The sequence below is a fragment of the Micrasema longulum genome, unplaced genomic scaffold (genome assembly GCF_059751315.1).
Source record: "Micrasema longulum isolate JH-2025_06_02 unplaced genomic scaffold, ASM5975131v1 h1tg000462l, whole genome shotgun sequence".
NCBI lineage: Eukaryota > Metazoa > Arthropoda > Insecta > Trichoptera > Brachycentridae > Micrasema > Micrasema longulum.
Window position 1 is genome coordinate 21001 of NW_028277660.1, and position 27760 is coordinate 48760.

General features: G+C 34.2%; 1 protein-coding gene across 1 annotated transcript; it reads left to right on the forward strand.

Moving 5' to 3' along the window:
• Positions 1 to 216: 216 nt before the first annotated feature.
• Positions 217 to 17724, forward strand: Amt (Ammonium transporter). Its single transcript, XM_088226695.1, has 11 exons — positions 217 to 358; positions 822 to 908; positions 1764 to 1962; positions 4595 to 4764; positions 6611 to 6774; positions 11569 to 11654; positions 12359 to 12441; positions 14432 to 14581; positions 14935 to 15012; positions 15717 to 15895; positions 17590 to 17724. Exons 1-11 carry the CDS (start codon positions 217 to 219, stop codon positions 17722 to 17724), a joined length of 1473 nt encoding a protein of 490 aa, XP_088082821.1.
• The last annotated feature ends 10036 nt before the right edge of the window (positions 17725 to 27760 follow it).

A 27760-nucleotide genomic window follows, 5' to 3' on the forward strand; every position in this document is an offset into this window, starting at 1 on the left:
TTTTAAATTTAATAAAGTAAGTAACGTGGTCAGTGGAACATGCCGAGGTAGATAGAGAGAGTACAGAAGTTAAGTGTACCGTCTCAATATGTACAGATGAAGATAGCGTTCGCAATCGCGGCACAAATCACTAAGGCATATAGAAGATGACGAACAAGTAAAAAATAATGTTCATAGATTGTATTTTTTTAGTTGCATTTGATCAAAGCCTTCAGTATGGAGGTCGAGGAATCTTTTCTGGAAGGAAATATCACAAATGAGACGATGCACATTCCTGGCGGGTTCGACACTCCACTTGAGTTAGAGGACACCAGTTGGATTCTTACTTCGGCCTTTATCATTTTTACTATGCAAACAGGTAAGTGTTTTAGCATTCTTTTGCCATATTTGTTGCATGTGAAAACTAAAATTAGTAGAAACGTGGTTTGGACTGTCAAAAATTAAGGTATTTGTATCTTAGTTGTATCTATGGTTATCGGTTTGAAAGAGAAAGTTTTGTCTAAGGTTTCTAATCGGGATATTTAATTGTATTGATCTATCTCAGTAGTTCAGGCGCATCAAATAAGTTGAGAATTTAAATATTGGTTTCTGGATTAGCCCAACCTCCAGCCTAACTGATTCAATATTTTTGATGTAAACAACATAATATGGAGACCAAATAACAGAGGAATACTCTAGGTGCGGGCGAACTAGGGAACAGAAGAGAGCTTTAAGGGTATTGATATTTTTGAAGTCAGCTGTGCTTCTTCATAACATGTTCCATATGAATTGATTTATTGATAACATGTTCAATATGAATTATTAATTACGGATTTTTTCAGGTTTTGGAATGCTTGAATCTGGTTGTGTTTCCATTAAAAACGAAGTGAACATAATGTTAAAAAATATTGTTGATGTGGTCCTTGGAGGTAATTTTTAAGCATTTCTAATAATCATTACATTTATTAAAAATTGTGTTCAGCTTCAAATATTCGATTCGACTATTCAAAGAAGCAGGTCAGAAATGCTTCTACATTTAGTTAGGGAAGTTAAACTATGAAAGGAAGAAGAGTATTTTTATGACACTCAATAAATGCGAGATTTACTATGAAGAAATTTCTGGAATATATTTTGTTCTCACATCCTATAAATCTTCGGAGTAGTTTGCTCTTGGCAGAGCGTTCTCACATCCACCTCCGCCCATTTCTGTCTTTAGCACTTCTGGAGGCCTCCTGAAGAGAGGCGCCAGTCTCTTCTGTCACCAAGTCTGATTATCTATTTGCGCTTGCGCGGACTTGTGAAATTCTGTTCTGAGGGACCGTCCTAGAAGAACTCAAACGCCAACGCAGTTCCATATTCCAGAATCAGACAGAACGCAGTGTATTTTATACCAGTCCGCGCATAACTGCGCAGTCGGAAGGTTGTGTGTGGGTGTCGCAATTATTTTTTAATTAATAATGAATTCACATCGAACCCATCTCAGATCGCTGCAATTAAAACAACAAACAAAAAAAGTACGAACGACACACGGCATAATAACCCAGAAAAACTTATTGTGCATCTTAACGGCCGTGAAAATCTAATCAATAACAAAATATTTCTTGTAGTTATTAAAAAAAATTGTTGACATGTAGCTGATTTTACAAAATTTAAAATGAAATAGGTAACGATTGTTTAGAAAAGCATTGGATCCATATAATATATGGATGGACAGCACATGGCATGAATTATATAATATTTTATGAATTAGAGTACGCAATAAATGATACATAAATAATTTCTAGGAGCGACGTATTGGCTATTTGGTTACGGGCTTTCGTTCGGTAAGGGTCCCTACACCAACCCGTTTGTGGCGGTCGGAGGGTTCATGATGGACCGTCCAGCAGGGGACGAGAGGATGGGCCCTGAACTCGCAGCTTTCCTCTTCCAACTCAGTTTTGCCACGACAGCCACCACAATAGTTAGCGGAGCTATGGCAGAGAGGTATTAAAAAAAAACAAATTTAATTATTAGACCAAAATTACACTAATAAAACAAAAAAGGCGTTAAATTAGGACAACATATCAAGCCAGAAACCCTTGAGCAATGGCTCTGTAGGGTCCATAGTTCATAATCGATGACACACACGTGTTAAATTAATTCACCTGAAGTAGACTAATGACCGACGATGCAATTTCATCATTTTCTATCGAATCCAATACATACGTATAATGCAACTCTATGAGTATTGCACATTAAATCGGGGGGCATCGTTCTGAAGTACATTCACATCGCCACCACAGGTCGCAACGCCAGTCAGTCAGCCCAACAAGTTCAGTTCACTTCAATCCAGCTCGACGACGTCACTCAGTTTCAGCATGTAGTTTAAGAGGAGTCTCTTCACCCCATCATTGCCGCTACGCTCGTGCTACACAACCAAGTGCTGTATCTTATTCGAAATGTAATAAAAACGCATTAAACGGCAACCTCGTGTCTTCTCTGTCAATCTCTAACTGGGGTAGGATCTCCAACCCTCCAGCCCCCAACAACCTTATGCTACAGCTCCATAATTTGAAGGCATAATACTCTCCAATAGCAAGATTACTTGCATCTTCAACATTTCCCTAATGTAATAGATGTCGATTTTCAATGTTATAATGTTCCTTACTGACTGCTCTTTTAATCGGCAATTGCTCGACATAAGTAAGTTTTCAGTGTGATTCCAATTCGCTGTTATATTTCTTAAGCAATAAAATCTAGCCCACATTAATCCAGATAATTGAAGTTTTACTGTGCTTAATATAAAACTACTAAATCGAAAAGAGGAATATCCATATCTTTCTTTCAAAAACTCTGTGACCTAGACAGTATGCCCATGATGCAGTAATAATTGTCATTTTGTCAGAGGTCTTCAGTCTTCAAGGCACTGTTGATAGGCTAAATAGGCACCCGCTTGCATGTGTCCAATCGATTCATATTACGTTAAATTGGGACAGTGTGTCAGGCCAGGAACCCTTGGATAATGGCTCGATATTATAGTAAAATTATTTGCCTGTGAAACACTAAAAGATGTCGATTTCCAAAGTGACTATGTTCAGCTGCCTGACTGCTCTTCCTACCGGCATTACCAGAGGCAGGTTGGTTCTGGAAGCCGGGAGCTAAAACAATTTATGTATTCTGTAAATGTTCCCGTTTTCTGCATCCCAAAACTGAAATAAGATTTCTGTGTTGGCAATTTTTTTTCCAAATAGTTTTCATGTTTGTCCGAAGACGGCAGATAAAACAAGGGTTTTTGTATGATCCTATCTCCTATGAAATACTTTTTTTAAAACAAGTAATAGAAACACGCCCAATGGTGGATGTTTATAGAGTGTAAAAAAAATACATCACTCTAGCTCCAAAATCCAGGGATAAAATACGGGAATATGTTTAGATGAAGATTAATCAGACAGTCAATTCTCTAATCAGCTGCCAGTGTAATGACAGCAAGATTAAAATATAACAATTTAAAAATTAGATTTTTTCGTTTCTCCTTCTTTCCTTCCCCCCCATATCACCATAGCATAGTGTAGATTTTTAGTTTATTTTTGTTTCAAATTAAGAGATTCTGTATTGAAATCTAGAATATGTCTTATTTTCTCCAGCTGAACGGTTTGGGTAGGTAGTAAGAAATTGCTAAGGCAATTTCTTACTCTAAGGAGCAATATGCCCGCCCTTATGTATGTGGGGGTTTAGATGGTTGTTAGGGTTGTAGAACTCTTACCTCAGTTGGAGATTGTCAGAAATTACGGCATGGGAACTGAGTGACTGCGATGAGTTGACTGCTTGGGCTGACTGTGCGGTACCACGCTCTGTGATCTCTTTATAGGCCACGTTCCTTTGTTCTTCATGTTTCCATGGCGTGATTGTACTGCAGGACATTGTTCTTATATAGACGGGCTTTTTATGCGCAATACTGTCATTATAAGAAGAGTGCTATTCTTTATATAATTAGTCTGTGAGCTTCTACGGACAGGGACTCGTTATGAAATGCTTCTAAGAATTTCTGGGCTATCGATAGGTTTCTTATTCATTTTCAGCCTTATTCTCTCCACTGCTGGATTGCGGCATCTTCTAAACGTCTCCATTCCTTCCTATAGAGGCAATGTCGTCGATCCATCTTTTATGTGGCCTTCTAACACTTCTTTTGTTTGACCATGGTCTCCACTTTATTATTCTGGGTGTCCACCTGCCATCATTTTGTCTCGCCAAGTGCCCTGCCCACTGCCATTTCAATTTCGCTGCACGATCCATAATATCCACGACTCCGGTTCAACGACTTATTTCTGTCGGCGCATCTGTCTTTCCATGGATCGTTGGGTGCATTTTAATTTCTGGCTACTTTTTTGTGTTACAGACATGGTTTCTAGTCCGTATGTTATCACCGGCAATATGCACGATTCATATACTTGTCTTTTTAAACATATAGGGACTTCTTTATTTTCAAAAATATATAGTTTAGCCCTATTCTTCTTGGCAACTCCGCTATCTGGTTATCTTTACCAAGTTTGACTTTGTGTCCTAGATGTTTATTGTTAGTTAATAAGCCAAAAAATTGCAAGATAATTCTTAGAGTGTTTATTTTTTATCTCTGCAGATGTGACTTCAAAGCCTACTGCATTTTTTCTCTGCTCAACACCATAGTGTACTGCGTACCAGCGGGATGGGTGTGGGGCTCACATGGCTTTCTCTACAAACTAGGGGCGGTCGACATTGCTGGATCCGGCCCTGTCCATCTTATAGGAAAGTATTATTTTATACTTTTATGTGACTGTGGTGGAACACGAATCTACATAGGATACAAGACTTGATATATGAGGCCCTTAGTATCAAAGATGGCCAAACGCTAAAAATAGTATCAAAAACGGCTAACTGCGTGTTTAATTTATGAACAGCATGGATTTAGATCTGTCAGATCAACCACCCTAACCTGGTAGATTATACTCAGGTTATTGTCAAAGCACTTGAGGATGGTCAGCAGATTGACGTTCTCTGTACTGATTTTTCCAAGGCATTTGACAAAGTAGATCATAAAATTCTCATACATAAATTACATGCCTTGGGAATAAGAGATCCATTACTCTTATTTATTAATGCGTATCTTATTGGTAGAAAACAAAATGTTCGGATAAATAACTATTTGTCAACCAGTGTTGATGTTACATCGGGTGTACCTCAGGGTGCCCATTTGGCACCCCTGCTTTTCAATTTGTTTATTAATGATGTGGCTAAATCATTCTCTAACTCCCGCTTTTTGCTCTTCGCGGACGTCATTTCTCTATTGTATAAATAAATAAATAAATAAATGAATGAATGAATAAATGAATAAATGAATAAATGAATAAATGAATAAATGAATAAATGAATAAATGAATAAATGAATAAATGAATAAATGAATAAATGAATAAATGAATAAATGAATAAATGAATAAATGAATAAATGAATAAATGAATAAATGAATAAATGAATAAATGAATAAATGAATAAATGAATAAATGAATGAATGAATGAATGAATGAATAAATGAATAAATGAATAAATGAATGAATGAATGAATGAATGAATGAATGAATGAATGAATGAATGAATGAATGAATGAATAAATGAATGAATGAATGAATGAATGAATAAATGAATAAATGAATGAATGAATGAATGAATGAATGAATGAATGAATGAATGAATGAATGAATGAATGAATGAATGAATGAATGAATGAATGAATGAATGAATGAATGAATAAATGAATAAATGAATAAATGAATAAATGAATAAATGAATAAATGAATGAATGAATGAATGAATGAATGAATAAATGAATAAATGAATAAATGAATAAATGAATAAATGAATAAATGAATGAATGAATGAATAAATGAATAAATGAATAAATGAATAAATGAATAAATGAATAAATGAATAAATGAATAAATGAATGAATGAATGAATGAATGAATGAATGAATGAATGAATAAATGAATAAATGAATAAATGAATGAATGAATGAATGAATGAATGAATGAATGAATGAATGAATGAATGAATGAATGAATGAATGAATGAATGAATGAATGAATGAATGAATGAATGAATGAATGAATGAATGAATGAATGAATGAATGAATGAATGAATGAATGAATGAATGAATGAATGAATATATGAATAAATGAATGAATGAATGAATGAATGAATGAATTAATAAATTAATAAATTAATAAATGAATAAATGAATAAATGAATAAATGAATACTTAATTTAAATAGCCTTTCTTTTTATACGAGGCAAATACAGAAAGTTAGAGTACTGAATTCTTATCTTTTCACCTTCCTGAAGACTCACGTGGGTGGAAAAAACGTTTTCTTTCACTGTTTGAACTTTACAACATTCTGTCTTTTGCTTGAAGTAACACGATGTTACATCATCGCGTGTAAAGGAATATTTTAGCACAGCCTTTTACAAGTTCAAAGGAAGAACCCAATAAGCCTCATCCTTATAGTTTGTAAGCAAGTTGGAAAAATAGGATTTGAAACAAAGTTATGATGATGCACAACACCATAACTATTTTTTTTACAAATATTTCACATCAACTAGGATCTTATTTTCTTCTCAGGGGGGTGTGCGGGCTTCGCCTCTGCCGCCATGTTGGGGCCACGCCTGGGTCGTTACTCTCGCGGCAGGGCCCCCCTGCCCCCCGGGTCTCCCGTCAATGCGGTGTTGGGCCTCTTCGTACTGTGGTGGGGCTGGCTGGCATTTAACTCTGGTAGCACCAACGGGGTAAGGCCGACACTAATTTAATGATCATCATCATCATTCCATGTCCACTCCCTAGTTGCGTCTCTATCGACTGGCGGCTCCTATGCGTCCTCCCATATCAGGTTCGCGTCCCACAGTTCTGACATCAACTGCGGACGAACCGTCAGTCGTGGACATCGAGAGCCTGGTGCCTTGTAAAGGAGGCAAGCGCGGTTAAGGCTCTCAGGAGGCTTCTGCAGTATATGACCCAACTAACCGTATCGCCTCCGCTTGATGACAGTTGTCAGAAGTTTGCTGCGTCCGTTCTCCTATTGCTTCATTCCTCACAAAGTCAAATCACCGCGCACCCAAGACTCTTCTGAGACACCTATTCTCAAAACTGTATGGAAGTGAAACATGGATCTGGCAGAGGAAGGATGAAAGCCGAGTTAACGCGGTTGAAATGCGATCTCTTAGACGAATGTGTGGAAAATCAATGTATGACAGGGTTACGAATGATGAAATCAGGCGAGAATGTAAATCTAAGTCAAGTATAATTGTTAACATTAAAAAAGGTCTCTGAGATGGTTTGGTCACGTAGAACGAATGGACGACGAAAGAATGGTAAAACAAGTATATATGGTGAAAATGAACGGCAACGTGAGACGAGGACGACCAAGGAAGACGTGGCATGATCAGATAAACCAAAATCTTAAATATGGTCATGTCAAAAGCAGACAGAATCGAAGGGCATGTATGACAAGATGTATGAATGTGGAAGAGGCTAGGATTGTATGCCAGGATAGACGTGTGTGGCGGTCCATTCTCTCTGCCTACCTCTACGGGGAAATGGCGTGATGGTAGTAGTAGCAGTATTTTGCCGTTTTGGGCCGTATAGTCCTTAAAATGTAACATGATTAGAATGACAGTTGTCAGAAAAAGTGACGACAGAACTTTGTAGTAACGTCAAAGGAGTTATTTATATTGACACACGAAAAATCATTCGTATCTGCCGTGTTAATTTTTTTTTAATACAATGCTTGACACAAAAATCAACATTAATATATAAAATCAGCGTTAAAACTACAAGAAAAATAAAATAAACCTAATTATTAACGACGTTCTTACAAGGTTACATCATTTTGCAAAAACGTTAGAGATGGGACAAATAGATCAATGTAAATTGATCGAATAAAAAAAGAATCCATTTGAAGTTGTTCATGAAAAGGGTAAAAATGTCTCATTTTTTGTTAAATAATTGTGTTAAACACACTATAATAGGCTTTACATCAATTTTCGGAAACAGTGTTTCATGATTGCATGAAATAACTGTTAAAATCGATTTGATCAGTGATCAGTAATTTCCCATCACTAATGAAATTAGTTTGACAGCTGTCATTCAAATCAAGCTATATTAAGGACTATAGTGAGGTGTCGCAATTCGCATCTGCATTTGGTTTACTGAGTAAATATCCGAACTCCAGACAGCCTTCATACTATTGAATGTGGCGCCTGCTACTCCTAGCCGCACTCCCAGCTCTTTTTGAAAGCTGTCATTTTCTGTAACATCTACTCCCAGCTCCCAGGCATTTGAAACTTTTGATTATTTGGTTTACCATGATACAGAAATATTACCTTTTTTTTAATTTAAAAATTAACAAGGGTCTATGAAAACATAATCATTTCCTTTCCGCACCGTATGATGCATAGGGCACTGCATTGGTACACGAACCGCAGCGTATCTTAATCACTTTTGTTACACGAAGGTAAGACGATCAGTCTTACGCTTCAGGTACCAGTCCAGGGATTATGAAATATTCTGGAAATACTTTTATCTTTTTTTAAATAATAAATTATGGTACATGTTTTTTTAAAATTCTATGCAGATCTACTTTTATACATCTAGTAAATGTTATCACTATAACTCTTCAAAAAAGAGACTAACTCTTGTGCTTGGAGAGTGACTTACAATGTTATAGTTGTTTATTATTAGAGAAAAAACATTAGATATATAAATAAAAACAGAAAATATTAACACATTCATACTAATTAAAATTAATGCAGTTTTTACACTTGTTCATAAAATTTCTTTAGATTTCAGAGATTATTGTAATTTTTGGTAAAAGAAGACGTATAAAAATTGGAAAATTGTTTTCAGGCGTTGCCTAGTAGGTGAATTAGTTCAGCCGGATGAATCTCACCCATATGATAAAGGTTTTAACTTTTTACTTCAACTTATGAATTATTCCGGTGTTTTGAGGTTTTTTTAAGTTTAGTAGAGCATTGTTTTTCAACCTGTGGGTCGCAGAGCCTCTGTAGGGGGGTCGCGAGAGGTCGAGAAAACTTCACATTTTTTATACAACATATAATTTTTGAGACTTAAATAAAAAGTCGATAAGAGTTAAAATTATTATATTTAACAAAATTTCCCTATAATCAATCATACAAGTCAGAAAAATGCTAGTTCAAAACATGTTATTACAAAGAAAATAAATATTAAAAATGTGTTTAAATAGAAAATTATTACATCTGTGCTTGCTTATCTTCGTTCATTTTAATGTGAAGGTTGCGCTTGAGTTTGTTCAATTAATTTATCCCATCGTGGATCCGTTATTGCCACACTAAGTATTAAATCGTTTTCCAAATTTAAGCGATTTCTTAGTTTACATTTTATTCGCGCCATTGATGAAAATGCCAATTCGCACAAGTACGAGGTAGAAAATGGAATCAAACACTTCAAAGCCTCGGTTGTTAATCCTGGGTATTCTGTTTTTCTTTTTAACCAAAACGTATCCAAATTTTCAGACTTGAATTCCAAGTGTAACATCCCATCGCAGATAGTTCCAGCAGATTCTCTTTGAGCTTAGTTGCTAAATTTGCCTCGTTTATAGCTGGCTTTAAAATCCATCTTTGCCCAGTGTTATCCGATATCTCTTGCAGTGAGAAGTAATGGCACAGTTCTTTCTTCAAATTATGTAACACCATTTTCATACCAGATATATATGAGTTGATGTTGATCTCGCTTCCGACTTCTTCAATGAAAGACTGTGTGGACGAAAATGAATCAAAGTTCTTTTGATTTATAGATGATGACCACAATTCATTTTTTTATAAAGCCATGGAGTTTGTCTTTTGCTGTAATGACATTTTCATCACGCCCTTGAAGACCTTTATGCAAGTTATTTAAATGTTTAAATAAGTCAGAAAGAAAAGCCAATTTTAAAAGGAATTCCGGGTCAGAAATGAATTCAGAGTAATGTGACTTGGCTTGCTGTAAATATACTAATAGTTCAGCGTGAAGTTCCATAACTCAGGTCAGTATTTTGCTTTTTGATAACCACCTAACTTCTGTATGGTAAAGCAAATTACGGTGTAGTGTCCCCATAACCTCACAAATGATTCGAAACAATCGAGTCTGCAACGCTTTTTGCCTAAAATTTTTGTAAGTATTATTTATTTTTGACATACATGGAAAAAAGGGTTGGGGGGTCGTGAAATATTTTTTGATACTAGGGGGTCGTGTCATGAAAAAGGTTGAAAAACGCTGTAGTAGAGGATTACCTCACGACACATTGCATAAGAAATTAATTTAAAATCAATACGAGCAGTTGACCGCATGCAACCGTACTTAATTATGTAGGTAAATTATAATATATTGACCATGAAGGCTAAATTATTACTGATGCGCCATAAAATGAATATTGCAAGAAAGTCAATAAAAGATCTTTCAACTCAACAATGTTTTGACTATGTCCAAATGTTTTCAGACTGGCTGGATTTCCTCCCTAATGAGTTATTTAGATCTAAATTTGTTGAGAAGGAAATACAGAAGTCGGCCTCGTGGTGTAATGGCCAGCGCGTTTGCCTACCACACAAGAGGTTTCGGGTTCGATTCGTGACATGGTTGACATGAAATATTTATAAAAAATAAATATCATATTTATACAAATCGGGTTGTGGTCCTGTGGCTAGTGTCCCGGACTCACGGACCAAAGGTCCGCGGTTCGAATCCCACTCGGCCCCAGCTTGATTCCCATTTTCAATAGTGAGTTATTTACAACTCGTTGTAAATGGCCACAAAAATTAAATGTTTGGGTAAATCATAAGAACGCAAATACTAATTTTTTCTAAAAAAAAAGAGCGTTTTTACACTAGAATATTTCATAGTCCCTGGACTGGTACCTGAAGCGTAAGACTGATCATCTTACTTTCGTGCAACAAAAATGATCAAGATACGCTGCGATTGGTGTACCAATGCAGTGCCCTATGCACCATTAGGTGCGAAAAGGGAATGATGATGATGAAATACAGAAGTCAAGGCATTTAGCCACTTTACACACTGTGTAAAATTCATCATTCAGCCTTGTTTAAACGACTTAATTTCCTCAACTCTTCCATCTGTTGAAAAGTCAACAAAAGTCAAAAAAAGAAAAAAGAAAAGAAGCATTGACAAGCATAAGGGACATGGAGACAAGATCTGGACTATTTATTTAGTGCTCGTTTAAATCGTTGTAAACTTAAACCAAAAAAGTCCAGATCCTGTCTTGAGTTAACAATACGACAAAGGCGGGTCATTGGAGAATTTAGGCCATAGTTTGTTCTATGCTGATCGATGAACAGTACTTCATTGTTTCTCAATCTACGAGTCGGAATATTGAATTTTACTTGTCCCTCTTAAAAGATATCTGTACGCAATTGACATCAATTCCGTCAAGGAAAACTTAATTCGTCTACAAAGGTTTGTGATACCCAAAGTATTGTCTGCATATTACAACCGATTAAAATTTTAATTTACCCGTGTTTTGCAACAATATTATGCCATTTTTGTTCCACCAGGTAAGCGGGGATCGATGGCAGTACGCGGTAAGAGCGGCCGTCATGACAATGATGGGGTCCTTCGGAGGAGGTGGTTTTGGAATAGCGTAAGTAAACTACATTTTTCCGGGTTCGATTTCAGGAAAGAACACAAGAAATATTTTTTTCTCAAGCCTCCTGGCCTGTTGTGGTGCAAAAAAAAATTTTTTTAAATCGTAAATTCTATTAAATATGTATTTTACTATTTTAAAAAATAATGCTTTTATTCTTTTATTTTATTAAACCAATTTTTTATTTATTTAAAAGATTTGACTACTCATAACAATTATTGTCAGTCACAAAGGGCGAGAAAACAGCCTGTGATTGAAATTAGAGATCGGTCTAAAAAGTGTTGTCGCTTTTTTATATTTTCTTTTTTTATATCATAAACTTCCGATCATGAACTTTTTTATATCATAAACATAAAATTCAGAATTTGCCTACAAAGATTTGGACACACTCAAAACAGTTATTTTATTACGGATGTATAATTGTTTGTCGGCCTCGTGGTGTAATGGTCAGCGCGTTTGCCTACCATGCAAGAGGTCTCGGGTTCGATTCCCGACATATTTATACTAAAGCTGTTTTTCCACAAGAATAATTCAGTTCCTGGGCTGGTACCTAAAGCGTAAGACCGATCATCCTACCTTCGTGTAACAAAAATGATCAAGATACGCTGCGATTGGTGTACCAATGCAGTGCCCTATGCACCATTAGGTGCGGAAAGGGAATGATGATGTTTAAATAAATTTTATTTTGATATTTTTTTCAGGTACTCCCTTATTCGCTTCAAAGGGAAAATTGACTTGATTGATATTATCAACAGTATTTTAGGGTCGCTCGTAGCAATAACTGGTAAGAAATCTCAACAGGGATGGAGAATACCTTAAATGAGGGAATATGGAAGTCAAGGCATTTACAGGGCTTATGACCTTACATTGGCTGGTTTAAGTGGCTTTACACACTGTGTAAAATTCACCATTTTGCCTATGTTTGAACATCCATATTTCTTCAATTCTTGCATTTGTTGATTTTAGTGAAGTTAAAGAGCTGAAACCTTTATTGTTGTGAAGAGATTCATCTGACTGAATTATTTCACATACTAGGCAACGCCTGAAAACAATGACAATCCAGTCTTTTGTCAGACTTCCATATTCCCAAATTTAAGGTATTCTCCATCCCTGTTGTGATTTGTTAATCTTAATGACTCCCGAGGGGGTGAAATCCAGTCTTTTGTCTACACACATTTGGACGAGTAATGGTAAGAAATCATTAAAAAATTATCTCTGTACCAAAACCAATAACCGGTAAGGAATCGTAACAATTATAATTTATAATCAGAGTGTTTTATTATATTAAACTCATTAAAATAGCATTATATCAATTCATTAGTTAACCCAAAGAAAATTTGTTGATAATGATCCTTAAGATAAAAATAACTTTATTTAATTTACTTACACTTAACTTTGAATTATCTATCCTTACCTCTGTTCTGTATAAATACATTTAACTTTTTAATAAAGATACCAGTCTCGAAGATGTCGCGAAAGCGATGAAACCGGTCACTGGATATTCCAAATTTGTGGATTAAAGTATCACTCGTGTTTTATTTATAAAATAAAAGAGTGTTTTATTATATTAAACGGCACATATTCGCTGGGGACTGTCGGCGTGGAAAAGAGAGCATTTGATATCGCCCTCTGTCAGCCTGCCTTGCATTCCATGCGATGTTTATTTACATTTATCTCCTGCTTGACTCTTAACTTTTAATTTGACTTTTATTTTTAAATTTTAATTTTTTATTTAAACTTTTAACTTAATTTTAATTTAAACTTTTCAATTTAATTTTAACATTTACTTTTTATTTTAAACATTTGGTTTCAACTCTTAATTTATACTTACTTACATTTACTACCTGCATCTAATAATTTATTGTTGGTTGTGATTTTTTAGAATTAAATTTAAATGTTCATGGAAGCAGAGAGAAGGGGAGGAAAGTAGAGTAGCTATATAATGTCTTCTCTTTTTAAGAACTTTTTATCTAATATTTTTATATTTACTTTTTTAGAATTAAATATATTTTTCCCCTCTCCTCCTGCATTCATAATAAATTAGTGTGAAATCTGTAGTTGGTCTTACTTTTTTTTATTGTTCTTTTGTACCTTGTTAAATATAAAGACTGTATGCTTTCATTAATAAATAAATAAATAAATGACACACCCTCCAGCTGAACGGCTACATAGCTAGGCTGCATATAACTATGGTCATATATAATATTATCTCCTGCAGCAATAACGAAAAAAACGTATTTAAATATATTTCAACAGAGAGGGAAAACATTTTCGAGAAGGGAATATGGAAGTCTAGGAATTTACATGTCTAATGACCTGTCATTGCCTGGTTTAAGTGGCCACTTTACACACTGTGTAACATTCACCATTCTGCCCATGTTTGAACATCCACATTTCCTCAACTCTTCCATCTGTTTCATCCGGATTCATCTCACCCACGTGATACAGTTTTAGCTCTTTTACTTCACAAAAGTCAACAGATGGAAAAGTTGAGGAAATGTGGATGTTCAAACATGGGCAGAATGGTGAATGTTACACAGTGTGTAAAGTGGCTTACTTAAACCAGCCGATGACAGGTCAAAAGCCCTGTAAATGCCTAGACTTCTATATTCCCTTCATCAAAATGTTTTCCCTCTCTGTTGAAATAAATTTGAATATGAATAACTCCCTAGGGAGGAAATCCAGCCAGTCTGCAAGCATTTGGAGATACTCAAACATAGCTGAAAAAAAAACATTCTTATCTAAATCGTCGTATGATAAATTTTAATTTTTAGCTGGGTGCTACCTCTACAACGCATGGGAAGCTCTTTTGATTGGATTCATTGGCGGAGCAATTACCTGCCTGACTATGCCACTAGTAGACATGATTCACGTGGATGACCCTGTGGGCGCAACGTCCGTCCACGGGTTTGGTGGGATTTGGGGTAAGACTAGCTAGAAAAGACAGAACAAAAATTTCTGAAAACCTCGCGTAGGGTACCGCAAGGAAGTCGTCTTGGGCCAATATAGTTTAACATTTTTGAAACCTTGTTGCATGCATCTTGGCATAAAATGCGAGAGTGAGTAGCTGTTTTATGCTTTAAGGGGGTGTGAGTGTTCATTATTGCACAAGAGTCAATAAGATATAAAATATCATGGGAAGTAGAGAACTAAGTGACTGAGTATGGGTTTTTTCTTTTAATTCGCATTTTGAATGTTAATTTGTTGCAACCAAAAGGGTCAATGACGGGAAAGTTCGAATTTTAAGCAACAATCCTTACCCTTTATTTTTGTCCAGGAGTTGTGGCTGTTGGTTTATTTGCTGATGATCCTGTTCCTCTCACACTTACCAATGGAAGACGAGGCCTATTTAAAGGTGGGATATATATATTCTCCTCATTATCACCACAGCTTTTTAATGTTAATAAACTTAAAATCATTATAAATATACAATTATAAGCGTCATAGCTAGGGTCATAAGCGCCCCAGGCAAGATTAGAATTTTGCGCCTCACAAGACTTATTTTCTAGAAAAAGAAAGAGAAAAGAAGGCTTAGGGTCTACAAAGTCCACTCCTCTGAGGGTTTAGCCCCTGGCAGACGCCCGCCTGGCCAGCCCCTAGGTACGACGCTCCTCAGAATAAGTGCTGCTCTTCAAGATATTAAGTAACATTCCTGAGAGTCCAGAACTGTTCAATGGGGAAATATTACGTCCTACGAGTACCAATAAAAACATGTGAAATAGATGTAGAAAAATTATTTGTAGTTTAAAAATCAATGTGGACTTTGTGGAGAAATGTTTTTATACATAATTTTAAAAACAAAATTGTTAGAAAAAAAATATTTTTACAAAAAAGCGAAATTTTTGGCTTTGACAATTGTGACTTCAAGATTCGTGATGGTGTTCTATTTAAATTTAAAAGGTCACAAACGAAGGTCAAAAATTTACCAAATCGTAACGTATTAGGGGCGCGGCCAATGCAATTAACCGTTTTCGCGGGAATTAAAAAGTATTGATGCAATATTATTTTATTTGAATTATTTTCAAAGAGTTTTACGTTTTACTTTTTTACTGTCCATAGGAGGCGGCTGGTATCTTCTTGGAGTGCAATCTCTGGAGGCTCTGTGTTTGGTGGTTTGGGGTCTGTCCAGCACCGCCGTTATTCTGTGGTTTATCGGACTATTTAGGAATATCAGAATGACCGAAATTGAGGAGCTGCTGGGAGGGGACATCACAGAACACATGATACGCCATGGCAACGTAAGCATATGACCAAGAGATGATGAATGTACATATATAATGAAAACTCTAGACGTTGTAAAATCGCAATGTAGTAATCTGCGTACCGACCAGAAAACTAACTGGAACAGAAGCGTCCAGTTTTATGCTGTTCGAGAAATAGTTACTGAAAAGGGGTGATGAAGGAAGGGGCGCGAGTTTAATAGTTTTAAGTTAGGTTCGGTTAGGTTAGTTGAAGAACAGATGAGTTGTCTTCACAATAACAACTTCTCCGAATTCGCAAATCACCTAATCAATTTTAATCAATATCTAGGAAAGGAAATCTATTATATTAAAGAAAATCTAGCGGAGATGTCCGCTTCGAAGCGTAGCGTTTGGCATATTCACTCTCTACGCTTAGGAATTCCGATGAGGTCCTGGGTTCGATTCATGGCACGGCGGAATTGAAATATTAGTTTAAATAAGCAATTATCATGGATTTTTTATTAGTTAATTAGTAAAGAGTGTGTAGGGGGGGGGGGGGGGGGCTTAAGATAAAATGCATAGACAACTCACTTTATCTTTCTATATGTGGCTTGTGGCATTACCAACATTAAAATTAATGCATTACTCGTGAACTTTTGTGACAAAAATTTTTACCAACTTACGAAACAATCGTTTTCGAAAGACCTTATTTTCCAAATGAAAATAATGAATAAAAATATTCATTATAAGAGCTTATATACGATTAAAATGGTATATTATGCACTTGTACAGTCGTCGCTTTCCTATGGAATAATTGGATGGGGGAGAATTTACAAAAATCATATTAAACCATTAGAAACTGTTCAAAATTTTATATTAAAAATAATGCTTCACAAAAATCGCACTTTTCCCACTTTCCAATTGTTCCGAGAAGCTAAACTTTTAGATCTAAGACAAATATATTGTTTTCAATGTTTAAAATATATATTTAAGAACCAAAAATTATTTACAAGTAATTCAAATAGATCAAGTCAAAGAAGGAATCGTGTGTTAGAAATACCACATTGTAAAACGAGGCTCGCACAGAGACATGCATATTTTATAGGCCTTTTTAGAAATTAATATAGAAATTTTTTAATCATTTTTTTACTGATAATATTTCATTGATTCCAAACTTTCTAAATGTTCCTTCTTTTAAAAAACACGCACTATCCTGGATTCAAACTAAAGATATAAACTCGTTTGTTCTATGATTTATTTTGTTGCCCATTAATAATATTGAATATTTTTTTTTTTTTTTTTTTTAATTATTTCTTTTTTTTAATAACAATAAAAAAAATACCGTATTATCTTTTAGAGAATATATACTTTTTTCTTTCTTATGTTACACAAAAATATTATAACTGTCCATTATTTATTATAGGAGCAAAAATTCATTAACTTTTTCTTGTATACCCACGAACAGGCCATGCCTTTGTGGGATTTTTTGTTCACTATTTTTCTATTAATATGTATTTCATTGCTATGTAATTATGCTTTATTTTTTTAATACTCTGTTTTATTATTATGTTTATTGTAAAAAAACAAAAAAATTAAACAAAAAATAAATATAAATATATATATATATATATATATAAACACTAGGAGAATCTTTAACAAATCTTTTATTTGTAGAGTAGGTTTAATCCGATATCCCTCCCAAGTGATAATACCCTATTGTATATTTTTGTCATTTTGGAGTTTTTTTTCAGGATGAAGAAATTTTGGATATTCTTGAAAGAAATAATTTTGACGTAAAGGAGTTTAGGGAAATTGTTCCTATGAGCGTCAACATTCATCACAGAACGTATTTACAACAGAAATACCCGGTAAAAGACCAAATTTAACTAATTATTTTTATCATTCATAATATTAATAGTCATAAAATGATTGATTGAGTCTATCATGTACTCATAAATGAGTAGGTTTACGTTTTGACCCATCAGTTTCTTTGTAGACGTCGCTCAGTACGCAACTCCTGATTTGAATTCAATTATACCGTGTTGTGTCCTTTTAACGTGTAGAAATACTGCTAGGATCTTAAAGAAACAGGATGGCATCACATTTCATGTGTTATTTGTAAATGAATGTGTAAGCAGCAAATGCTATACGTAAAAATAGTTGTTTTTTCCATCTGTCAGATTGTCGAAGAAACATAATGGAAATTTCGTTTGTGTTGCCATGATAGTATTTTTTTTACTTTACTTTGCTCATCAAATGAAAGAACTAATGAAAATTGGACCTCGGATTAAACAACTCTGTGGTGGACATTTTACTGGCATTATCTTTAAAACATCAAGTATTATTTATCATGATGTAAAAATATTTGTTTTATGTAAAATAAAATTTGTTTTTTATTTTTAGTTTAAAGTTCATTATTTCAATTACTCTATTAAATAACCCTTTACGTATCTACTCTGTTGTGTCGATCAATATTTCCGGGTGCACAATGAAATTTTAGAGAAATTAACAAATTGTTTTTTTTTTAACCTTACATTTGTGTTATGATTATATTATTTCCCATCGTGCAACATTACGCGGCGACATCACAAATGCGCGCGGTGCAAGTGGGGTATGCCCCATTTGATGGGGGGTTTTTTGGACACAGTCAGATGTATTCAAATATAATTCTACGCTCCTCCTGGACTATTCTTAATTCTATGGCCGTTGGCGTGTTATTACTCTAAGGTAAATTTTTTTTTTAATCACTTAATTATATTTCTGTTACAGAATTCAGCAAGGAAATTCAGCATATCAAAGACTATTTATCCTCTGGACAACATATCCACAATTGGGTATCAAAAATACGACCAGTCGGCACTGATTCTGCAACCAGAATACTTTGAATCTAACGAAAATAAACTTGATTTAAAGCATCCGCCATTGAAAAGAATGACAGCTTGGAATAATACCAACTACGGGTCCCATTTTGAAAGTGGTGCAAATCTTGGGAGAGATTTCCACCGACCGATGCAGATTCCGAGAGTAAAAAGCTTCGGAAAAAAGTCAACAGATGTCACTAGCAAAGACGTCAGAAATATCAATTGGAGAAATAATAAAATTATGCATAAAGACCCGTTTTCACCAATAGAATTTAAAAAATAGTTTATTTTTATTTGTTTATTGCTTAGTAGTCATTTTTTTAAATTATCACTGTATACAGGGTGTTCTTTAAACACTGTCACATCCGAAACCACAATGATCAATAATAATAATAATAATTATGGATAACTTATATAGCGCCATTTTCGTAATATAATACCTCAAGGGCGCTTTACAAAGTGATTATATAAAGATATAAATTTAATTTTAACTTTAACTTTTTAATTTAAGAAAAATAATGTACTTTTTCATACTACTTTTCCACCACATGCTAAGAATTTATTCAAATGATTTAGAGAATAAGTGGGTTTTAGGTTTCTTCCGAAACATCACTTCACTCTCACAGTTTCGGATTTCTGCTGGGAGAGCATTCCATACCGTAGGGCCTACGACCGCAAATGCACGTTCGCCGAATTTAGTGCGCGTAGAGGTATAATAACTTTTCCTTTCGACGTAGATGTAGCTGATCTAAGCGTAAGACGCCTGTCAGCTAGTTCCTCTGGAATGCAGAGTTTCCTTAGATATTCTGGAGCAAAGTTGTGCAGTGACTTATACATAAGCCAACAGAGTTTGTATTCCACCCTCTGTAAAAACGTAGCCAGTGCAATTCCCTGAAAAGGTGAAAAGGCTGACAAAAAGGCTCGGGAAGCTACGCTCAAGAAGACGCCCCTTGATTTTACCGATTTCCCGCTCAGCTTTGCCAAAAGGAAAATAAGAAGCAGAACCCTTCAAGTCTGGAACAATCGTTATTTAAGTGAACCTACCGGAAGTATAACTAAAATGTTTTTCCCTACCATTTTCCATGCCTATGATTTCAGGAGAATGCAGAATGCTGGCTACGAATTCACCCAGATGCTTACGGGTCATGGTGGGTTAATGGGTTACCTGCATCGCTTCAAGCTCTCCGAGATCGACAGCTGCCCATGCGACGGTGAAACTCCTCAAGATGTCCCTCACCTGTTGATGCATTGCCCCTTTTTCAGCTTTCACAGATAACAGCTGGAGGCGTGATGCAGAAGTTAAAATTAAATTTATATCTTTATATAATCACTTTGTAAAGCGCCCTTGAGGTATTATATTACGAAAATGGCGCTGTATAAGTTATCTATAATTATTATTATTATTATTTTCGTTGCCAAGGATTCCGCAGTGTTCCCGTATCCAGCCGATGTACACGTCCTGGTGTCTGCATCGAAGCTTCTGGATATCTGTTCTAATGCCCAACATATTTATTTATTAATACTTTTACATTGTTTGTATTCTATTTTTTTATACAGAATAATGTTCCCTCACTGGGGTGTCCCGTGCCGAGGGAAACATTTTACAAAATGTGAATCATGCCTTAAATCAGTTGTTTAACAAAGTTAACATGAAAATAATAATCAAAATACGTAATCAATCTAATCAACTTAATTATCATTAACATAATAAACAATATAAACTAAAATAATCATAACAAACATAATCAATTTATACAGATCAAGAGAACAAATTTCATAGACAGTAAACACATTTTACCTATTTGGCTTGATCCACTCATCAATCCGTGCGCAACCCACCTCCACTATCCATTTCCTAATAGCAATTTTATATTGTGAGAACTTACTTATTGTCCTTATGGATAATGGAAGTAGATTGTACACTTTAACCGAGTAGTAGGCCAATCCTCTTTGACCGAAGGTTGTATTTTTTTATTTTTTTGCAGCATCAGGGTGGAGTATTTAGTAACTCTTGTATTTGTAACGGAAGGTAGAGAATAATATTTACGTGTGTAAAGTAACAGAGCTTTTACATAAAGTTGTTTTATAGATTTTACATTAAAATTTTCGAATATACCGAGGGAGCTAGTTCTGATTGGGACTCATAAGATAATTTTTATTAAAGCTTTTTGTGCAGTTATTATTTGTTTGATCAGTATGTCATATAAATACATGTATACATAGGCAGCACGCTTAATAGTATATAAATTTATGCCATTAAAGTTTCGGCGTCACTTATTGGTTGAAAACAATTCGAAATATAATTAATGTACAGGAACTTTTAAAGATTTATTTTGCATTGTGCCAATCAATTTTGGAGTACGGTATAATCGGTTGGAGTGGTGCGAGTGGCACAGTTTTAAATAGTGTATTTGTTGCACAAAAATCCATAATTAAAATAATACTCAGAGTCCCGATACAGACATCTACTGAAGAAATATTCCATAAATCACAACTTATGACACCAAAACAATTATACGCTAAAACAATACTCACTTATAGATTCAAAAACTACTCTTACTTAAATGAAAGACATAACCTCCACAATACATCACTTGCAAATAATACAATCGCTAGATCCTTAACACATAGACAACTTAAACAAATACAAACTAAAACCACTTTCAGACAAAGAGATTTTGAGTATTATTTAATTAAAATCTATAACCTACTTCCACTATCTACTAAAACTAATATTAAAATGATCCAGGGTCTACAGTATTTTATAGTTAAGCGAATTGTACCTGCAGAGATTTACGAACAAAGAAGTAAAAATGATCTCCTGTACAAAACAATCAAAACTCTGCCTGTTCGAGGACTACTGTGGCTTTGCATCATTTTGGAACAATTTAATAGTAATACATTCAAGTTTCCTCTCAAACATAACTATAATACACGCTTCACGTCTAATGATGGCTTGGTAGTACCAAAAGTATGTAATAAATATGGAAATAGAACTCTCAAATATCTGGTTCCCCAGAATTTTTAATTTATTACCAAAAGAACTTAAATTTAACTCACATTGTAACAAGAGCAAAATAAGAGAGTAGCTACTCGATCAAGAGTTTATATATGAATAGTAGCTTAGGTGTAAATATTTTCTTGTATTTAAATAATAAATTTATATATTATTATTTGTATAAACATGTTTATTCTGATCTTTCCGGCTGTTAATTTTTATCTGTTATTCATTGATTTTATAAATGTAAATAATATTATTAAGTCAGTATAAATATAATCTTCACCAACAAGCTACAAAAAGTGGCTTGGTGGGATTTTAGTTTTAGTAAAAATATAACAAGTGAATTTTTTTTTAAATTGTAAAAATGTATAATTATGCTATTAAATAAATAAAAAAAATTTTAAAAAAAAAAACAGAAAATGTTTAAAAAGGCTTTAAAAATGGATAATGGATAGTGGAGCTAGGTAGAAGTTAAATGGATTGTCTTATTTGCCCATACCAATATTGAATCAATTGCTCCACAAGTGTGTAGCTTATGTCAGGTTTTTGTTATTTTCATTGTGTGTTTTGTAATATAAATAATATAGATGTACATAAATACCTTGTTTTTAAAACTGTCTGAATATTTGTTAATTATCTTCGTTTTTTTAGTTAGTCTTCTTTGTGTATTCTCAAATGTAATAAAAAAAAGTGTATTGTTAAGTGTCCTCAGCGCGGGAAACCCCAGTGAGGTCACATTATTTTTATTATTAATTATAGTTTGAAAGCAAAAAATATGAATAAATAAAATACATCTTCTAATGCACGAAAAAAAATGACGTCAGAGATGACGAGTCGGTAGAGCATACCGAGATTGATTGAGATGGAACAGAAGTATACCGTCTCGATCTATACCGATGATGACAGCGTTTGTAATCGCCCCCTGGGCTATACGTGTTTATGTTTGTCAATGTATTTTTTTTATTGAATAAAGATTTTAAAAAATATTTATTTGTTTATTTCCGGTTGATTTATCGGCTTTCTTCAAGTGTTGGTGGGGTGTGGAGTGGTGCGGGCTGCAGGGGCGGAGGGGTGGAGGGAGATAAGGGAGGTACTGATGGCTTCAAAAGAGAGGTCAAAAGCGAGATTAAATTCTCCGCTAAATCTCGGAGGTATAGCTTATTATTACCCTGCCAGCTATTGGAGGAAACTATATTGTACAAAAAGGACAACTATTCTGCCGTCACAAGAAAGAAGGACGAATCTAACATTTTTTTCGAAAATAAGTTTAAATCAAAATATGTCAATCGAAGCTAAACTGGCAGTGCACAACGGAGTTTTAGTCCCAACACTTATGTATGGAAGTGAAACATGCAACTGGCAGAGGCTGATTTGCAGCAAACAGTCTCTAGAATATATGATGTATGCCTGGAGAGCGAATTGGCGATGAACGAAAGTAAGTCAAAAGTGATGGTATTTGAAAGGGGAAGTGAGGTTACTGACTGCATAATAAATGTAAACAACGAATGTCTCGAGCAAGCAGAAGAATTTGTGTATCTGGGAAGCATGTTTTCAAGAGATGGAAGAGTAGAAAAAGATGTTGAAAGAAGAGTGAATAAGGGCAACAAAATGAACTAAGCACTAAGCACAGTAATTGCTAATTAAAATATGTAAATCGAAGCTAAACTGGCAGTGCACAACGGAGTTTTAGTCCCGACACTTATGTATGGAAGTGAAACATGTAACTGGCAGAGACTGATATGCAGCAAATAGTCTCTAGAATGTATGATGTATGCCTGGAGAGCGAATTGGCGATGAACGAAAGTAAGTCAAAAGTGATGGTATTTGAAAGGGATAGTGAGGTTACTGACTGCATAATAAATGTAAACAACGAATGTCTCGAGCAAGTAGAAGAATTTGTGTATCTGGGAAGCATGTTTTCAAGAGATGGAAGAGTAGAAAAAGATGTTGAAAGAAGAGTGATTAAGGGTAACAAAATGAACGAAGCACTAAGCACAGTAATTGCTAGTAAAAATATGCCAATCGAAGCTAAACTGGCAGTGCACAACGGAGTTTTAGTCCCGACACTTATGTATGGAAGGGAAACATGGAACTGGCAGAGGAAGGATGAAAGCCGAGTGAACGCGGTTGAAATGCGATCTCTTAGACGAATGTGTGGGAAATCAATGTATGACAGGGTTACGAATGATGAAATCAGGCGAGAGTGTAAATCTGAACAAGTATAATTGATAAGATTAAGAAAGGGTCTCTGAGATGGTTTGGTCACGCAGAACGAATGGACGACGAAAGAATGGTGAAACAAATATATATGGCGAAAATGAACCGCAACGTGAGACGAGGACGACCAAGGAAGACGCGGCATGATCAGATAAACCAAAATCTTGAGTCTGGTCATGTCAAAAGCAGACAGAACCGAAGGGCATGTATGACAAGATGTATGAATGTGGAAGAAGCTAGGAATGTATGCCAGGATAGACGTGTGTGGCGGTCCATTCTCTCTGCCTACCACTACGTGGAAATGGCGTGATGGTAGTAGTAGTACATATTCGGAATCAGGAAAAAAAATACGCATCTACTCTTACTTGAATTATCTTCCTAAAATAACCACAACCTTATTATTTTTAAAAATAAATGAGGCTTAAAACACTTTGTATCCCGGAGCCGTGTAAACACGTGATTATATAACCACGCGTTGTGTCCCGGTCCCGTGTTTTCACGTGGTCTCCCAGCTGTCTGAAAAAGCGCATTTTATAGACGTCTGGTGATATTTATTAGTAAACCACGTGAAAACACGAGACCGGGACACAACGCACGGTTATTATAATCACGTGTTTACACGGATCCAGGATACAAAGCACAAAAAAGGAGTGAGGCCCTGGATATGTGCGAACATTGCAATGCGCAATGTGGCTCTCCATAAAGGCTAATGCTGGCAAAACTATCATACAAAAATTACTTATTTAATTATTTTAAATAATCTGGAAGTTTCAATTGATTTAACCCAGGATTTTTATAGTTATGACACTTTTAAGAAACCCTTCACAGAGAATGAAATTTCACAAAAATGGGCCGGGCACGGGGTAAATTTCAACGCTTATTTATTTATTTATTTATTATCATTATATTACATACACAAAATTATAATTTATGTAAAGTTGCTTTGACTGTCTAACTAGGGCTATTTACCCCGTTCTAAAACAGTCAAAAAAATATAAAAAACAGTAATCAATTTATAGAAACAGTTATAAAGATACAGGACAAAGTGAAAAACAAAGTAAAAAATGGAGTAAAAACATGGTAAAAAATGTAGTAAAAACATAGTAAAATTGTAGTAAAAACATAGTAAAATTGTAGTAAAAACATAGTAAAATTGTAGTAAAAACATAGTAAAAATGTAGTAAAAACATAGTAAAAAATGTAGTAAAAAAAAACGTAGCAAAAAAAATAAATTATTAAAACAAAGTAATAAATGCAGTAAAAACATAAAAACAGAATACATAGTAAGAAACATATTTAAAGTCATAATAAAAAAATGAATGTATGTTGTATAGCAAAAAGCGTATTTAAAGAAAGAAAAGAAAAAAACAGCATATTAAAAAATAAAGTAAAAGATGTGATAAAAATTTTAAAAAAATAAATACATAGTTAAAACAAGTTAAAAAGTCATGAGGATCTTAAAAATTAAATCAGCAAAAAAATTAAATCAGCAAAAAACTAAAAATATATATTAACAATTTAAATTAAATCAGTTCATGGTTTACCTCTTCGTTCTAATTCTCAAGGCACTCTCTTAATACCCATCCACAATTCCTCTTTCTTCTCTAACTCATATAGTGTCCATGCGGCTCGACTGTGGAATCATCTACCATCCACCATCAAAGATGTTACTACATTATCTCTGTTTAAATCACGTCTGAAGAAACATCTCCTTTCTCTTCCTTAATCTCTCCACCTTTTCTTTTTCCTCTTTTTTCCCTTTTCCCATTGAGTAATAGTTTTGATTTAAGGTAATTTATAAATAAATCCGTTTATTTCTATTTTTATATATCTTTAGCTTTTTAATCTTTTTTTCTATTGAATATGTTCTGTAACTTGAATTATAAAAATAAAACTTTTATTTGATTGGTTCGTTGGAAGAAATTGCCATTTGGCAATGAACCCGCTAATGTACAATTAACATTGTGTACAAAAATTTAAATAAATAAATTTAAGGAAATCTAATAAGTAAGGCCCAAAATAAAGTAAAATATAATATTTTCTCTCTATGAAACATCGTTTCCTCCAGCCTATGGCCACCGCTTTCGCCTGTTCGTAATATTCAATTATTAAACAATAATCCTACGTTTACTGGGCCCGCGAGACCCCCCCTTCTCCCAGCTCACCCCTATGCGGGGTACATAGGATGGAATACTTGGGGGAGGTGTTATGAACTTGTAGATATTTGCAAATTTCGCCGGAAACTCGTACGAAGCTTGCGTTGATTCGAGAAAAGAGAGCTTTAGAAGAGGGATGATTTTTTCTTTTATTTCGTTTATGGCGCAGAATAACTTGGACTGCTTAAAAACAGAGAAAAGAATTGGGAAATATTAAAATGTTTAAAAGTATAAATTTTTTATTTTTTAACTTTTAACAGGGTACAGATAAACATATCGTGGTTATACAAGTAAAAGTAACCATTTGCAAAAATGACGAAATTGAGATTATTGACTATTTGACATCGTATTAGCATAACATTGACTGGTAAAAATACCAAGTCGATCCGACACTCTAAAAAGAATTTAATTTGTAAAATATGTGACCATTTGATAGAAGCTCACAGATTTTTGACAAGTAAAACTGACCAACACACATAGTCACTTTTAGTGGTAAATTTAAAATACAAAGAATTGACCAAGTAACAGTTAGTCAATTTTACTGTTATGTGACGTCACCAGTGAAGAGTTAGTTAGAGTTAGTAGTTAGTAAGTTAGTTTACGTTTTGTGTTTGATAGATACGGTTTTTTATAAAAAGTTCATTAATAAAATTGATTCTTTAGATCAGAGGTTCCCAAACTTTTTTGTGTCGTAGACCCCTTGCCATGTTTTTCGGTTTTTGGTAGACCCCCACTTACCCGATATTATTGTTTCATAAATTTCTAACTGTAGTGAAGTTTAGTGTTAAAAACGTAAAGTTGAAACAAAGGTTAAGTTTTATACATTTATTAATTGTTGTTTGAACTATTTTTTTTTTAATTTACACTTTTACAATGTTTGTATTCTTTTTCAATACAGAATAACTGGGGTGTCCCGTGCCGAGGGAAACATTTAACAATTTATGAAACATGATAAAAACTATTTTTTTTAAATATATAAATATAAATTTTCAGGCGTTGCCTAGCATGTAGGTGAAATAAGTTCATTGGGAAGATTATTATAATTTTTTACACCTTTGAAGACAAAGCTTTTTGGACCATGACTTGTGTGGAATTTAGGAATTTTAATATTATGTTGGTATCTGAGTGACTTATTCATCTCAAATTCTTTTATTTTTTATTTATTTGTATGGTAGAATTTATTTTATAAATAGTGTCTACTGTATGAACTCTAAGCGATCACATTGAACAATAATGAACATAAACAATATTTTGAGTTTGTCAAATTTTTTGTTGACAAGAACTGGATTCAACTCCCTGGGGAGCTGTTTATATTAACATATTACAACAGAGATGAAGAACATTTAAACAAAGGTATAATAAAATATTGTTGATATATTACCTGGTCCATGAAGAAGTATAGAAATTGAAAAAATAACATTTTCAGGCGTTGCCTAGTATGTAGGTGAAATAATTCAATTAGATGAAACTCACCCGCATAAATAAAGGTTTCAGCTCTTTAACTTCGCAAACATCAACAGATGAAAGAATTGAAGGAATATAGATGTTCAAATATAGGCAAGATGGCAGAGGCAGATGAAGAACATTTAAGAAAAGGTATAATAAAATATTGTTAATAAATTACCTGGTCCATGAAGAAGTAAAGAAATTGACAAAATAAAATTTTCAGGCGTTGCCTAGTATGTAG